The sequence below is a fragment of the Danio aesculapii genome, chromosome 4 (assembly GCF_903798145.1).
Source record: "Danio aesculapii chromosome 4, fDanAes4.1, whole genome shotgun sequence".
Classification (NCBI taxonomy): domain Eukaryota; kingdom Metazoa; phylum Chordata; class Actinopteri; order Cypriniformes; family Danionidae; genus Danio; species Danio aesculapii.
The window spans coordinates 44,416,028-44,431,262 of NC_079438.1; the positions used below are offsets into that span (position 1 = coordinate 44,416,028).

Here is a 15,235-nt window from a genome sequence, read left to right on the forward strand (position 1 = left end):
TTAGACCCTCTTTGACTTGCTAGCTTGTGTATGAAAAACGTTTCTGAGGGAATATTTTATCTTAAAAATAATACAAATAGAGGACATGCAGTATGGATAATGTTTTTATTTGAAGAGACATGAATCTTTGAATTTTATCAGGCAGAAAACAAACAGAAAAGCACATATAAGAGGTTTAGTTGTAAGTCATGTAGCGAGGGGTGGCGCTGAACTTGGCGTAAGACTTGATGACCTTGTTCACGGCCTCCAGGAAGTCTTTCTCAGTGGCGATTTTTCTACGAGCTCTAATGGCAAACATTCCAGCCTCTGTGCACACGCTGCGAATCTCAGCACCTGAGGGAAGAAAAACCCACCAAGCAATGTGAACTTAAGCTAGAAACTGTTTAAGTCTTTGCAAATATAATGTGCTTTCATGTTTGCTTGTAAGGACTAACCTGTGCTGTTAGGACAGAGTCGTGCAAGAAGCTCAAAGCGGATATCTCTCTCCACACTCATAGAGCGGGCATGAATCTTGAAGATGTGAGTACGTCCCTACAAAACACAAATCATTACATATCAGTCAGAATGTGATGTTAAATGACAATCATGTCTAAAGGAGCAGCATTATTTTTTCTTGTCACTATTGTATTGGCTTCTTGTCACTATTGTAATACTCACTTCCAAGTCAGGCAGGCTGAACTCGATCTTTCTGTCCAGACGGCCGGGTCTCATCAGAGCAGGATCTAGGGTGTCTGGTCTGTTGGTGGCCATCAGGACTTTAATGTTCCCTCTGGGGTCGAATCCGTCCAGCTGGTTGATCAGCTCCAGCATCGTTCTCTGCACTTCATTATCACCTCCAGCGCCATCATCAAAACGGGCACCTATCAGAGCATAGCATTAGTACAGTTATTAGATGTCCAAATAAGGCTTCCCTACTATATGGTAGATAGGATGTTAATAAAGCAGTAGGCATAAAATACCTGGATGAATGTTGGTAACTGTTTTAGTAACTTGTTTTTTTCCCCCAAATATTCTCTTGCATTTTTTCTATTGAACTAATAAGGTGTTTTGGTTCCAAAGAAGTTTGCAACAACAGGATTGAAGCAAAAGACAGAAGTCTTATTTTTTTTAGATGGACTCAAAACAAAATAATAATACATTTAATAGAAGTGTTTGAAATGACCCAATATTATCTCATTTATCATTCCCTTCATGAGTTCACTACTATAGTCCACCTGAAGGACTGAATGATGAATAATGATTGTTCCTTGCTGTTATTAATTGAAACTAAGCAAACTGAAAGCAACTGAAATAATAGAACACTGTTATAGAATTTAGTTCATATAATCCTAAATTTATTAACCCTTTAACTGCCTTCTTTACCAAATGGTTGAACATGTTTTTACCTTTTTAAAATAATGACTGTTAAAATTCCTTTACAGAATGACTGTTTTAAATAATGGCTTACACACACACAGCATAGTTGCTTTACAAATATATATATATATATATATATATATATATATATATATATATATATATATATATATATATATATATATATATATATATATATATATCTCAAACAAACATCCTGTTGCACTACTACACTTGATTTAGGTTTTATTGTAAAAAAAACAAAAAGCATATTAAATGAGAATCTGAAATATTTCATGGCATACTTAAAACTTAAAGATGTTTTTTTTTTTAATATTTAAAAAAAATAAACTGGTCTTACACTTCATATTTTCAGATTTTTCATAGTTTACGTATTAATTCTGGTACTTTTACCATAAACCGACATTTCAAACATTTGGTAGAGGCTGATATTTTAGAAATTATAGGATGTTGAAAAAAAAAAAAGCATTGAGTGTGTTACTTAGCGACATTAGGAGTTGAGAAATGCAATCCCAACACTTTTTTTTTTTCTTGGTGGGGTAGTTAAAGGGTTAATGAATTCAAAATTTGTACTGCAGGATATTAAGATGTACCCACATTGGATCACTGGTTGGAAAAATGGATAGATGATTCAGCTTTGGGCACCATCTTCTGGTGATATGTGGGAATTCATTTGCCATGACCCCATTAGTGCATTAGGAGTGTTCTTTAACCACTGAAAGCACATCAGCTGGTGCATTAAAGGATTGAACTTCGTTTCAGACACTGCTACAAATGTCACCTCAATAGTGGTCTTATTTAAGGGCACAGGGAGCAATTTCAGACAGCATATGATTGGATTTTTATTGCAGTGATTAATGCTCATGGCTTGTTAAATATTTGAAAACATATCTTGACAATTCAGTTTTCGAGATGTCTTACTTTTCAGGGTCTTACTTCAACTATCTGTCAACTATCTACTAAAGCACATCCCAAAGAGGTTAAATGAACTGTAGATCAGTCTGTGATTAGTTCAAGTGTTTACTAATGTATGAAAATGCTACTGAATTGTCATCCTGCATGCAAACCTTGACTGTTTTAAAGCAGGGCCCTCAGCAGACTGTTAAGGGGGCCCAAAATGTCACGTTTCACAGCTTCCAAAAGTAGCAAAAATAATGTGATGCAGACTTTATAATTACCTCCAATAGCATCAATTTCATCAAAGAAGATCAGACAGGCTTTCTTGGTCCTCGCCATCTCAAAGAGTTCACGAACCATCCTGGCACCCTAAGTTAGTCACAAAACATGGTGTTTATTCATATTTGTCGTACACTTAAATCACAGTTTTTTTTTTAATTACAGCTTCAAGCAGAAGAGAAAAGGCACCTACCTCTCCAACATACTTCTGACCAGTTCAGACCCGATGACTCTGATGAAGCAGGCGTCGTACGGTTAGCCACAGCTCGGGCACACAGGGTTTTCCCTGTACCAGGAGGCCCGAACAACAACACACCCTTTGGAGGCTCAATACCCAGGTTGACAAAGCGCTCAGGCTGAAATGAAAAGAGATTAAGGTTATTTTTTTAACTAATGTCCATATATATGTAATGCCTGCTGTGTATTTTTAGTAGGTGCACATTTGTATGCATGTATGACTCACATGGAGCAGAGGAGTCTCGACCACTTCTCTGAGCTTCTCGATCTGCTCTTTGCAGCCTCCAACATCGCTGTAGGTCACATCAGGCTTCTCCTCTACCTGCATGTATGCAAGACTTTGTCATTTACGCAGTGCCTCCTTGATAATGTTAATGATACCAAGCAATCGGTGTTGTTTCATACCTGCATCATAGTGACCGTAGGATCGATTTTGGGTGGCAGAGGAATATGGATCTGATATTTATTCCTGTCAACACTGTGAACAGGTACACAACACTCACTTTGAGTGCTACGCAGGTAAAATAGAGAAATAGCTGATTATCGTTTCATTTGCTTACCCAACCCTCATTCCTTCTTCAATGTCAGTCGGAGCAACCTGATCGCTCAGGTCCACCACAAACTTGGCAAATTGTTTCACATTAATGATATACTTCGGATCCTCAGAGTCGGCGTTGATGATCTTGGTGCATCTATGAACAACAAAGAAAAATAATGTTGTGTTAAATAAAAGTTTAAACTTTTGCAAATCTAGTATCATTACAACCTCTATTACATTCAGTGATGTTCAGAAATTACTGTTCAATTAATTCTCATCATTGTTTATTGTTGTTTTGTTATAACAGTCAGCAAAGATGCTTTATCATTTAAAAATAAAAATGCAATACTGTGCTATATTAGCATAAATGAAAAATATTTTTAAATTGTATTTATGTACACTTAAAATGTAGTTTATTTAGCTTATTTAAAGCTCAAAAAAAAATAAAAAATAAATAAATATATATATATATATATATATATATATACATATATATATATATATATATATATATATATATATATATATATATATATATATATATATATATACTTAAAAATGCAGACTTTATGTGGTTCAGTGTTTCCTGAGACTACTTTAGTAAATTTAAGACTTTAAGACCAGTGAATGAAATTTTAGACTTCTACAGGGTGGAAACACTAATGGTTATTTCTAATAGCCCGGTTTGCCACAACAAAAAAATTATTATTTCTTAAGTGACATACTTTTTGTCATATCTGTTATTATGAGGAACTATGTACTGTTTTTAGTTTTCTTTCCCTGATTTTATTAAGATGGATTGTTGGTGATTTGTTGGATATCAACCCAATGGGGTAGCTTTACTTGGACAGAGGAAAATTAAGACCCGTTTAAATGATTTAAGACCTACAACACAATATTTCAGTGAATTTAAGACTTTTTAAGGCTTAAAATTTAGTTTTTGTTTTTGAAATTTAAGACATTTTAAGACTCTGCAGACACCCTGGATTAGGTGTACAACCTTGCATCAGGTTTCTTCCATCTAAAATGTATTCATTACATTATAAGACAGATATTTTTATTTATTTTAATCTATTATTCCACCATTCATTGGACCCTAGATTAATAATGTATAAAATGTTATAACAGTCATACCTGGCCACCTGCAAAGGCTGTTCACTCTGTAGAGTCTGCTTGTCTGCTGCCAGATCCCATAGTGCTGGAGGAGCCAGACCTGTATCAGACTCTTTAATACCTGTATGACACACACAAAACAACATAAGTGCGTTTAGTTTACAAAATAGTGAGACATAAAATCAGTTTCTTACATTGCAAGGACAGCGAACATACCTGTCAGCTCATTTATTTTCTTCAGAAGCTGCTGAATATCATCTTCCACTTGTTTGATCTGTCTGGAATATGTGCTTTGGCCCTGTTCACAAATAACACAATGTTTTAAATTATTTTATTAATGTAATTATTATTGTAAATAACTATTGAGGTAAAGTTGTTTTTATATTTGTAAATTCGTTCGTTTTGGTACAGTGACAACTCGTGACAGACTACTTTAAATATTGGCTCTGAAATGGCATGCAAGTATGACTTCAACACAACATTAGCATGTTTTTATTGACTGTGAACAATGTTGTACTTTGATAATCATTTGCTAATAATTTGATTTTAGAATTATCAAATAATAATTTTCTGAAGTTATATTATTAAGGAGAAAGTCTGACAGTGCTAATATAAAACCAACTTTACCTCAATTAAATAACACTTGATGAAACCCATCTGAATGAAAAGATTTCTTTCTATAGTAGTAGTAGTACTTACATAGGTTTTTAGGAGTGCAATATCTCCTTCATCCAAAGCTGTGAAATAGAGTTAAAAATTAAACACTAAAATATAGATAAGGCCCATGATATACTGTATTACTAACGTTACTCCAATCAAATGACTCTTTAATATTATTTTTGTAATAATCCTACTCATGCCAACAAGCTGACACAACTAGAACTGAAACATCATATCATGAACTTTCTAAAGTAAATAGGTGAAATCAAATCTGAAATCACTGGTTTAAGAGTATTTGGCTTCTGTTGACACTTTACAACTGCTAACGTTATGTGGCTAGTCAACAAATGCTAACATGTCTGCTAATTCGTTTAAATTAAAGTCAATGCGTCCACATCCATGCAAAAACACCTCGAATTGGTTTGTCCTCTTTCTCCTCTTCTTTTACTTTGCGTTGTTCGGTTCCTAAATAATCAGGCATGACTGCTTGCTTGATTGCTAACAAATTCGGTAAGTGACTGTAGAGGCGAGATTACACAGCAGCTTTTCAGACGAACAGTCACTGCGCTTTTGTGTTCCGGTGCGTTAGGACACAGGAAACTAAGCTTACATTTCAAAATAAACGTTTGTTTTTTACCCCTTGATTTCCTTTTATAATTAAACACACTTATATAAACATAGTTCACACAACGATTATTAAAATATGCCATACATATTGTAATTATTTTAAAATGTTTTATGTGCTTAAATTAGATTTTAATTGGTTGTTGTAATAGACTGAATGACATCGTTGGACTTTTATTATGAAACACTGTCCCGTCTTGATACATACTGTTTGCCTGTAGCAATGTTATTGTTTTCATACCACAAATCGTACACGAAGGGATTAATTTATGGTGTTTATAGTAAGTTATTTATTTGTTTGTCGTTTAAATAATATATGTAACGTGTAATGAACATCTTGCAATATGATGTTGCGTTTTATTAGATAGTAAACTGGCCAACGTAGCACCTTCAAACATTAGCTGATTTATTTTCTCTTTCTTGTTGATATCAGTTTAAATAACGTTACATTATTTTTATTAAATGTAATGTAGACATTTGTATTCATTAGGCTGTGTTGGTATTTCGTTTTATGTTATAATTCGTTTTAGTTACACAAACAGCTTGTCAAGCTTATTGTCAGACACGTAGGATTATATAAAATATCTTAAAAGCATTTAAAGTGTTATTAAACGACTAATTATTGAAAATCCTTCTCTTTATTTCCAGATCCAAGAATGAATCGATCACACCAATGCCTTAACTGATCTGTGTCAGGTAAACAAATATATGATCGTAGTATAAAAGTTGTATTTTTAAATGTAATTGTATTCAATTTACAATTTACACATTCACAAATGTATTGTAAATTTAACATGATTATCTGTCTGTGCAGCATGAATGATATGAACCTCAGCCCAGTGGGCATGGACCAGCTCAGTGTGCCTGTGAGTGCAAGTCACCTTGGCCTCCCCACATCCCCAACCCACAACCCTATCACCACTCCAGGTCAGGACTTAATACGCTCATATGGCATTACATTTGTTCGATGTGGTGTGGGATGTTTAATTTATGGAGAAGTTACATCATCTGGTATTATTTCAGGCATGCCAGTTGCTATACCAAGCTTGGGCCCATCACTTGGGACCCCTTCCTTCTGCACTGTCCCTGATGTTACCCATGGGTCCTTTAGGGGACAGAGGAGTTATGTGTGGCCTCCCAGAGAGAAATTATACACTACCACCTCCTCCATACCCGCACCTGGAAAGCAGCTATTTCAGACATATCCTGCCAGGTAATTTTTACAGAAAACCTGTTAAGATACACTTTTAAAAAGGCTTTAGGAACCCCTTAAGACTAGGCATGGGACTGTTTGATAACTGTTTTCAAGGTATGCAGCGGTTTAAAAAGTGAAGATTTTAAAAAACCGCCAAACTTTCTGCTATATTATTCCTATGGTATATGTAAGATTATTTTGTTATGTTTTTTTAGGACAACAGTATCTCCAGCAGAAAAGACATCCAAAGATGCCTTTTAAATTTGTAAAGAAATAGTTTTTTGAATCTAATGAAGACAGCAGAAGTCAAGAATTCATTTGAATTATTTAGCCTGACTTGTTTACTGTTCTGAAATACTTAAAATATTTCTAAAAATAAAATATATTGCGTTCAAAGGGGAATCTTTTTTTTTTTTGTTTGTTTTTTTACTCAGACATTTAAAAAGATTATGTTTTAGAGCAGTAATCACAATACCGTGAAACTGTGATGTTTTTATCCAAGGTTATCATACTGTCAGAATCTTATACCAGCCCATGCCTACATAAGACAGTAAAACAGCATCTTACACCTCTGTTATATTTTAATACATTTTAGAGTCTTTTTTTTGTATTAATTGTTCAATCATCAAACATTTCTTCATGGCCTTTGCAGGGATTCAGTAAATGTATTGTAAAATAAGGGATGTTTATAGTTTTGAATTGATCAGGGATTAGGTCTTAGAAATTATATTTAAATGTGTTTATCTGCAGTTTTAAATGTACATAATTTTCATTATAATTTATAATAAATAGGCATAAACAAAATATTCTATAAAATATTTTATAAAATGTACTAAATACATTAAAAGCTTGAGTAGAAATTGTATTCATTTTAATTTGAAGAAATTAATAAAAAATTAAATTACTGCAAATAGTGCATTTTAAATAAACCCCTTTAAGAAAATTAAGCACATTTAAATATATAAATGTTACAAATGTATGAAATTTTGGTTTAAACATTTTTTGTTTGTTACCATATGTTTTTATAAAGCTTTATATATATATTTTTATATGTGTGAAATGTGTTTTGAAGATTTATCTAAATTGTTTTCTTGCCAGAAATAATATATATATTTTTTTATTTTATTCCATGTTGTATTATTTGAGAAATACATTGTATAGCATGCATCATCTTTTAATTTTTTTCCATTAAGTTTTTTTTCTCCCTCTCTCAGTGCTGAATTAATAATGATTGTTAAGTTGACCTTGTGTTCAATATATTATTTTAGTGTTGTTTAGATATTCTGGGTCATAAAACCATAGTATTCAAAAGAAACTCCAGACGCACCTGATCACTGTTACCCTGATGAAGGCAGTTGTTTGCATGCACAGTTTTTAAGGAATAGAGTGCCTTGGACTGATTTTTGCTGTTTTTATTATTGTAGTTTTTAAATAAACATATTTTTTGTTCATCACTTCATTGAACTCATGCATTACCTCCATGGTTGTTAGTCCATGAATGAACCCTTATATTTTTTAAATCTCTTCAGGTATTCTGTCATATCTAGCAGATCGTCCGCCTCCTCAATACATACACCCCAGCAGCCTCAACATGGACGGCACTCTTTCTGTGTCCAACAACAACCCTTCTGGCTTAGACCCCTACAGTGGCCCCGGTGGCCCTCTAGAACAAGGCCTGGTGACTTTAGACACACGGCAGGTCGGAGGCCAAGCCGATCTCCACCAAGGAGGCTCTCACGAAGTCCAGCTGGGCGCCACAGGACTAACCATGGAGTCCCGTGTGAGCAGTCCGATGTCTCCTGACGGGATGGGGGAAGACTTGGCCACCATGGAGGGTGTCGTGGTGGCAGAAAGCCAACAGCAGCTCGGCAGCAGATCTCAGACTCATGAGGGTTTAACAGGCGTGGACTCTTCAGGAGGTGTTATGCCTCTTCACGGAGCAGGATTGGAGCTCCCGGTGGTGATGGAGCAGGAACACATGGGTGGAAGAGTAGGATCTGGCAGTACAGGAGCGGGTGGTCCCGGGACGTTGAGTGAAGCCTTGCACTCAGCTGGAGAACTGAACTCTGGGGTGGTTAGTGTGGTGCTCACGGGGGCAATGCTGCCGCAGACACAATTAGAGCGAGTATCTCTACATGGGCCTTCAGGATTGGGACTGGAGCAGGTCAATGTGTCCGCACAAGTGTCTCTTGGACCAGACAACAGTTTGGTGCTAGTGAATTCTACCTTACAGCTTGAGGATTCCACATCTAATAAGGAAAACATGGCAACTGCCTTCAACATATGTAAGTTTTGATTTTGGTTGATTTTGGTTGGAAGTCTTAAGTGATGCGATCACAAGTGGTCAGCTGAGATAATAATAATAAATAATAATGCATTTTATTTGTAATGCACCTCTTTCAACCAAAAAAGAGGTACAGTAAAGCTAAACGCACAAGAACAATATTTATAATCCCTAGCTTGTGTATTTCTGATGCTTAAAGGAAGTGTATTCAATAACATGGGGGATAAAATGTCCACAAGAATGCACAGGGGGTTAATATGGAGCCTTTTAATAATGTGATTTATTTTTTTGTGTGGGGGGGTCATGCTTGTTGTTGTCTTCTAGGGTGCACTTTATGTGAGCGGTCTTATCCCTCAGATTGTCCTGAACATGGACCTGTCACATTCATCTCAGACACGCCCATCCAGAGCAGAGCCCGCCTCTCCCTGCCCCGCCCCCTGTGCCTCCGCATTTCTGTCACCGATGAGCCCATTGGTAAGTCAACTGCCACTGTTTTGGATCTAGCACAATGAAAATCAGTCAGTCCCATTGAGTCTGCGTACATTAAGACTGCTGAAACATCTTGACATGAAATTATCATCTCTTACGTACAATTCAGGTTTCAATGTTTGTTTTTTTAGCTTTAAGTTGTTTGTTCATTACAATGTGTCCTGTTTAATGATTTTTTTCTGAGGCAAAACAGATTACTACTATATATTTTTAGAATGTTTAACAGATTTAACATACTAAAATGGTATTAGGTTTAACAATAGTTTAAATACCAAATTAAGCATTTATTAAAATAAATCTGCAGTATTTTATAAAACAATAGGAATAGTCAGTTTTGATTTTGTGTTTGGATTCTGAAAAGACATTTTTGTTGCTGTGGTTCTCTAGGTGTGTTTTCCAGAGAGTCCATACCCTCCAGAACCTGCTTTGGGCCAATGGTTGGACAGCACTGCAGTAGTGTGGAACTGACAGACTGGTCAGACAAGGACACCCCTCAAATATGGAAGGTCCTTGCAACATGTTTATAAATAAGTGACCGCTTAATTCGTGACTGCTTAATTCATTATTAATGAATGCACACTGCTGATCAGACAACAGTAAAAGTTTTTATAATACAAAAGATCGAGATTTTCATATTGGTATTATTTCTGAAGGAGTGTGTGAAGACTGAAAGGGATAGTTCACCTCAAAAAGTTTAATTTACTCACCCTCAAGTGGTTTCAAATCTTTTTGAGTTTCTTTTTCTTTCGAAACACAAAAGAAGATATTTTGAAGAATGTTAGAAACCAATAATCATCGACTTCCATAGTAGAAAAAACAAACTGTATGGATGTCAATGGTTATGTTCTCAATATTTTTTCAAAATTACTTTTTTAGGGTTAGTAAATGATTCAATTTAATTCATCTTTATGTATTTAGCGCTTTTACAATGTAGATTGTGTCACAACAGCTTAACATAGAAATTCTAGTCAATTGAAACGGCATCAGTCTAGTTTTCAGAGTTGAAGTTCAGTTTACTTCAGTTCATTGTGGTTTAATTTTCACTGCTGAGAGTTCAACCACTGAAGAGCAAATCCATTGATGCGCAGCTCCACAAGTCCCAGACCAAGCAAGCCAGTGGCGACAGTGGCGAGGAACAAACTTCACTAATTGACGAAAGTGAAGGAAAAAAGGCCTAGAGAGAAACCAGGCTCAATTGGGCATGACGATCTCTCCTCTGGCTAAACTTCCTGTGCAGAGCTGCAGTCTAGGCACTGGAGACAGGAGAACGCTGAACACTGAATGCTGGACGTCCATGATCACAGAATTTTCAGTTGTTGGTGAACTATCCTTGTTCACTATGTCTGCTGTCTTACATCATAGGAAGAGATGACCTTTAAAAATATTTTTACATCAAAAACTTTTAAATTGTAATAATATTTCAGAGTATGACACTTTTTACTGCATTTTAATTGAATAAATGCAGCCCTAGTAATCATTTGAGACTTCAAAAACCAAACATTTAGTGTATTCGGAATGACATCATTTGCATGTTTTATACACTATCGTACTGACCTCTCGTATGGTTAATGACTTTGGTTTATTTATGGTTTATTTGTAATCTAATGTAGATGTTTCACAACGACATCCAAGAATTCTGTATTGTGACGACAGATGAGCATGAATGCAACTGGATGATGTTTGTACGGAAAGCAAGGTGACTGCCTGACTTTTAATTCAATTCTCTGTTTATCCTCAGTTAAAATGTACTTTCCAGTTAATCAGCAAGATTTATTTATTGAAAACCCTACATTTTATGAGGTACAAAACTAAAACCCAACACTGTTTGCAGAACTACAGGGGAGCAGAATCTGGTGGCGTATATTGACAATGGGAAGCTGTATTTCTGCACAACCAGAGAGATTCTGCCCGATCAGGAGCTATTGTTTTATTTTAGCAGGGACTACAGCAGACAGCTAGGTGGGTATAGAGGATAACTTTGTGACTTGGATGACCTGCCTGAGGTAAATGTATTGCCATGTGAACCATGTGATTCTGTTTACAAGCTACTTTATTGGCATCTTTCATGGTTGAAATGCAGATTTAGTGATTGCATAAAACATAAGTTGCTCATTCATGTTTATTTGGTGCTGTAACTAGTAATGAAGAAAGAATGATTGCATGTTTTTTAGTAATTTTCTTTGTTAAAGTCGACACATTTATACAGCGATCAATCATGACATAGCAAATGGTGTCAAAATAACATTTATTGTTTTTATTTCCTGATAAAATTGACTTAATATTAAAGATGAGACTGTTTATTAATGAAAGAAAAACAATCCTTATGTTTAAGCGTTAAATGTTTTTATTATGCATCAATTGAAACGACATTTACTGAAATATTGATAAGTATTTAAAAATGTACGAACATTTACTTTTATCCAAAACCACTTACAAATGATGAAATTACCATAGATAGATAGATAGATAGATAGATAAGAAGGTTATATATCTATATATATATATATATATATATATATATGTATATGTATATGTATAAATATGTATATGTTTATGTATAGAGTGTTTATAAGAAGGCGTTGGGGAACAAGTGTCTCCTACAAGTTGTTTGTCAAACCCACTCAACTGTGTAGAGCACACTCAGTATTGCAGTGTTTTCCCAGAAAGATAGATTGTTTATAAGAAAGTGAAGAGATCAATAAATTAAAATATACATTATACAGGTAAGTTTCATTCATCCAGTTGTTAAAAGAACTCTGTTTGCTCTTTACACTTCAAACCAAAGTACTTGTACTAAATATATTTTGGTATGAATGTGGGTATTCTCTGTAAATTTCTGTCATTTTTTTGTGTTCAGGTGTACCCAGAGTTCCAGAGGGCCAGATCTGTCATTGTGGAAAAGAGTGTGCCTCCTTCACAGAGTTTAAATCTCACCTCAGCAGTCACGCTCAGAGCCACAGTCCTGCCCAGGATGGGCATCCCGCTCACCCTACCCACAGCCAATCGCATTCGCAGGACAAGGCGACCAATGAGCCGCTTCGCTCCACCTCGTCCCCACAGTGGCAGTGCCATTCGGATGTGAATGAACATTCCAGCAGTAGCAGCAGTAATGGACACGGCCGCGAGAGGAAGTTCAAATGCAGCATGTGCACACGAGCGTTCACTACGTCCACTAAACTGAACGTGCATTTCATGGGTCACATGGGCATGAGGCCACACAAATGCAGCTACTGCAGCAAAGCCTTCAGTGATCCCAGCAACCTCAGAAAACACCTGAGAATTCATACAGGTAACAAAAATTATGGCAAACTTTAACAAAATGTTTTATTTTTTTTTTGTAACACTTTATTTTACAATCTTGTTTAGCAGGTATGTGCTATTTACTGATAATATGCGTTACATAAACTGGTTAATAACAGGGTACTTCCTCTAAACCTACCCTTAAACCTAACCTTAAGTCATGTAGTTATCCAGTATAGCCCAGTACAATGGTATGTAGATTTTAAGTAAACATACATTAAAGTGGAGCAATTTATTTATCAAGCATTTAGCTTGATTTTAATTTATGGGTACATGAGCAATGTGTCAGTTTGCTTATTTATTAGCAGAACTAAAAGTTCTGTACTTGTATTTTAAACACAGTAGCCTGCGCAGTTTATCAATTATTTGTAGAATAAAAAAGTAAAAGCAGAATCGTTTGACATTAGCTTTGTTAGTTTTATAATACATAAAACCTCTTTACACAACAAAAACAAGGAGAGTTGAATGAAAACGTAGATTCACTCTTTGCCAGTAGGTGGCGCTTTTTGAAGAGAGGTAGTGTAGCATTTCTTTGGTTCGTGATTAAATGTGCATTATACTTATAGACACTGCTTTGCTCTGTTTTTTTTTGTAACATTTCTACACTAATTACTGCTCTACTCATAAAATACATGTTTTTTTTGTCGGTAACACTTTAATTTAGGTCATAATTTGCAATAATAAACCATTAACTAACACTACTAGCTTAATAAACCTTTAATTAGCTGTTTATGAATAGATAGTAAGGTAGAAGTTGAGTTTGGGTTTTGGGATTATAGATGCAGAATAAGATCATACTTTATAACTATTAATGAACAGGTAATATCTTAATAATAGGCAGTTAATAAGCCAGTAGTTAAAACCGTGAATTGTGACCTAAACTAAAGTGTTGCCCTTTTTTTCTTCTGCAGGTCAGAAGAACTTCAGGTGTACAGTTTGTGGGAAGTCTTTTACTCAGAAGTCACACGTGGAATCTCATATGGTTATACACATCGGAGCCAAGAACCTTAAATGTGATCATTGTGACAAGATGTTTGTGCGAAAACAAGATCTTAAACAGCACATGTACTCACATTCACTGTAAGGTTATATTTCACTTTATGTTTAAAATATTTATTGTCAAATTTAATTACAACATTAATAACAACTTCAATTTGACGGTAAATATTTTATTGTCATATTTTATTTTAATAATGTATCTTTATATATTAAATTAAATACAAACTATATATATTTGTATGTTTAAAAATGCATTTATCAATAAAAATGTATTTTTTGGGGTGGAGAATATACTTACAAGTTAAAATATGTGCAAGTATATAAAGATCCACCACCTTTTACACTTATGCATACAAAATTAAACAGAATATTTCCTACTATGTTTATTGATTATGAGTATTTACACATATTCTTGGTCTACTTACAATATATTAATCTAAACAAATCTATATTTTTATTTTCTCCATTCCAGAGAACGGCAGATAACCTGTCCAAAGTGTGACAAGCAGTTCCTAAAAACGGACCATCTAAAAAAACACCTAAACTCTCATGAAGGGAAGCGGGACTTCATCTGTGAAAAGTGCAACAAGGGTTTTCTCACTAAATACCACCTCACACGCCACCTCAAAATCTGCAAGGGCCCAAAGATCGGCCGAGGGGCCACACAGGGTGAGGAAGAGGAGGATGAAGATGATGAGGAAGAAGAAGAAGAGGATGAGGAGAGAGATGCTGAGGTCCATCCAGCCAATCAGGAGGAGTGTGCAATCGGTATGGGTGGTTATGCCTCTGAAAAAAATATGTAACTTATATGTAACAGGATGAATCCATGCCTATTTATTATTCCTTTTTGTTCTGCCTAATAAGCCTTTAAATCCTTTTTTGCCAAACTTTATATATCATACGCCAACAGAAATCTGTAGATTTAATTAAAGAGTTAAAAAAAACATTACAAAGTTTCAGTGTTAAATTACTGGTCAAAATACAAACAAAAGACTTTGCCTTTTTAAAGTGCCCCTTTTATTTTCTGGTTATTGTGCTTTCTGTGTTAGGCATCCATGTCTATTATGTGGTATGTATTTATAATGTAAATAAATGGATATTGCATTTTACATGAAAACATTTTGTTCTTTATAATGCAAATGTTTTTTTTGACAAAAATAATTTAGAATACATTTTAAGTATTATTAAATAAAGAAAAAAAGAAAATTGTTCGCTAAACTAAGCGCTAAATAGTTTTCTAATA

General features: G+C 34.9%; 2 protein-coding genes across 2 annotated transcripts; one reads left to right on the top strand and one right to left on the bottom strand.

Annotated features, from left to right (window-relative positions):
- Window positions 1–122: 122 nt before the first annotated feature.
- psmc2 (proteasome 26S subunit, ATPase 2) lies at window positions 123–5,681 on the bottom strand. Its single transcript, XM_056455768.1, is given in 14 exon segments — window positions 123–333; window positions 435–531; window positions 658–860; window positions 2,556–2,643; window positions 2,747–2,766; window positions 2,769–2,804; window positions 2,807–2,909; window positions 3,017–3,112; window positions 3,196–3,268; window positions 3,351–3,482; window positions 4,463–4,562; window positions 4,658–4,739; window positions 5,141–5,178; window positions 5,513–5,681. Coding segments are annotated over 14 exon segments (1,296 nt in total). The 5' UTR covers window positions 5,583–5,681; the 3' UTR covers window positions 123–175.
- A 692-nt stretch (window positions 5,682–6,373) lies between these two features.
- Window positions 6,374–15,081, top strand: prdm4 (PR domain containing 4). The gene is given in 12 exon segments (XM_056455769.1): window positions 6,374–6,421; window positions 6,540–6,652; window positions 6,749–6,792; window positions 6,794–6,938; window positions 8,450–9,205; window positions 9,529–9,678; window positions 10,081–10,199; window positions 11,304–11,389; window positions 11,525–11,652; window positions 12,551–12,982; window positions 13,905–14,073; window positions 14,465–15,081. Coding segments are annotated over 11 exon segments (2,472 nt in total). The 5' UTR covers window positions 6,374–6,421; window position 6,540; the 3' UTR covers window positions 14,796–15,081.
- Window positions 15,082–15,235: the final 154 nt, after the last annotated feature.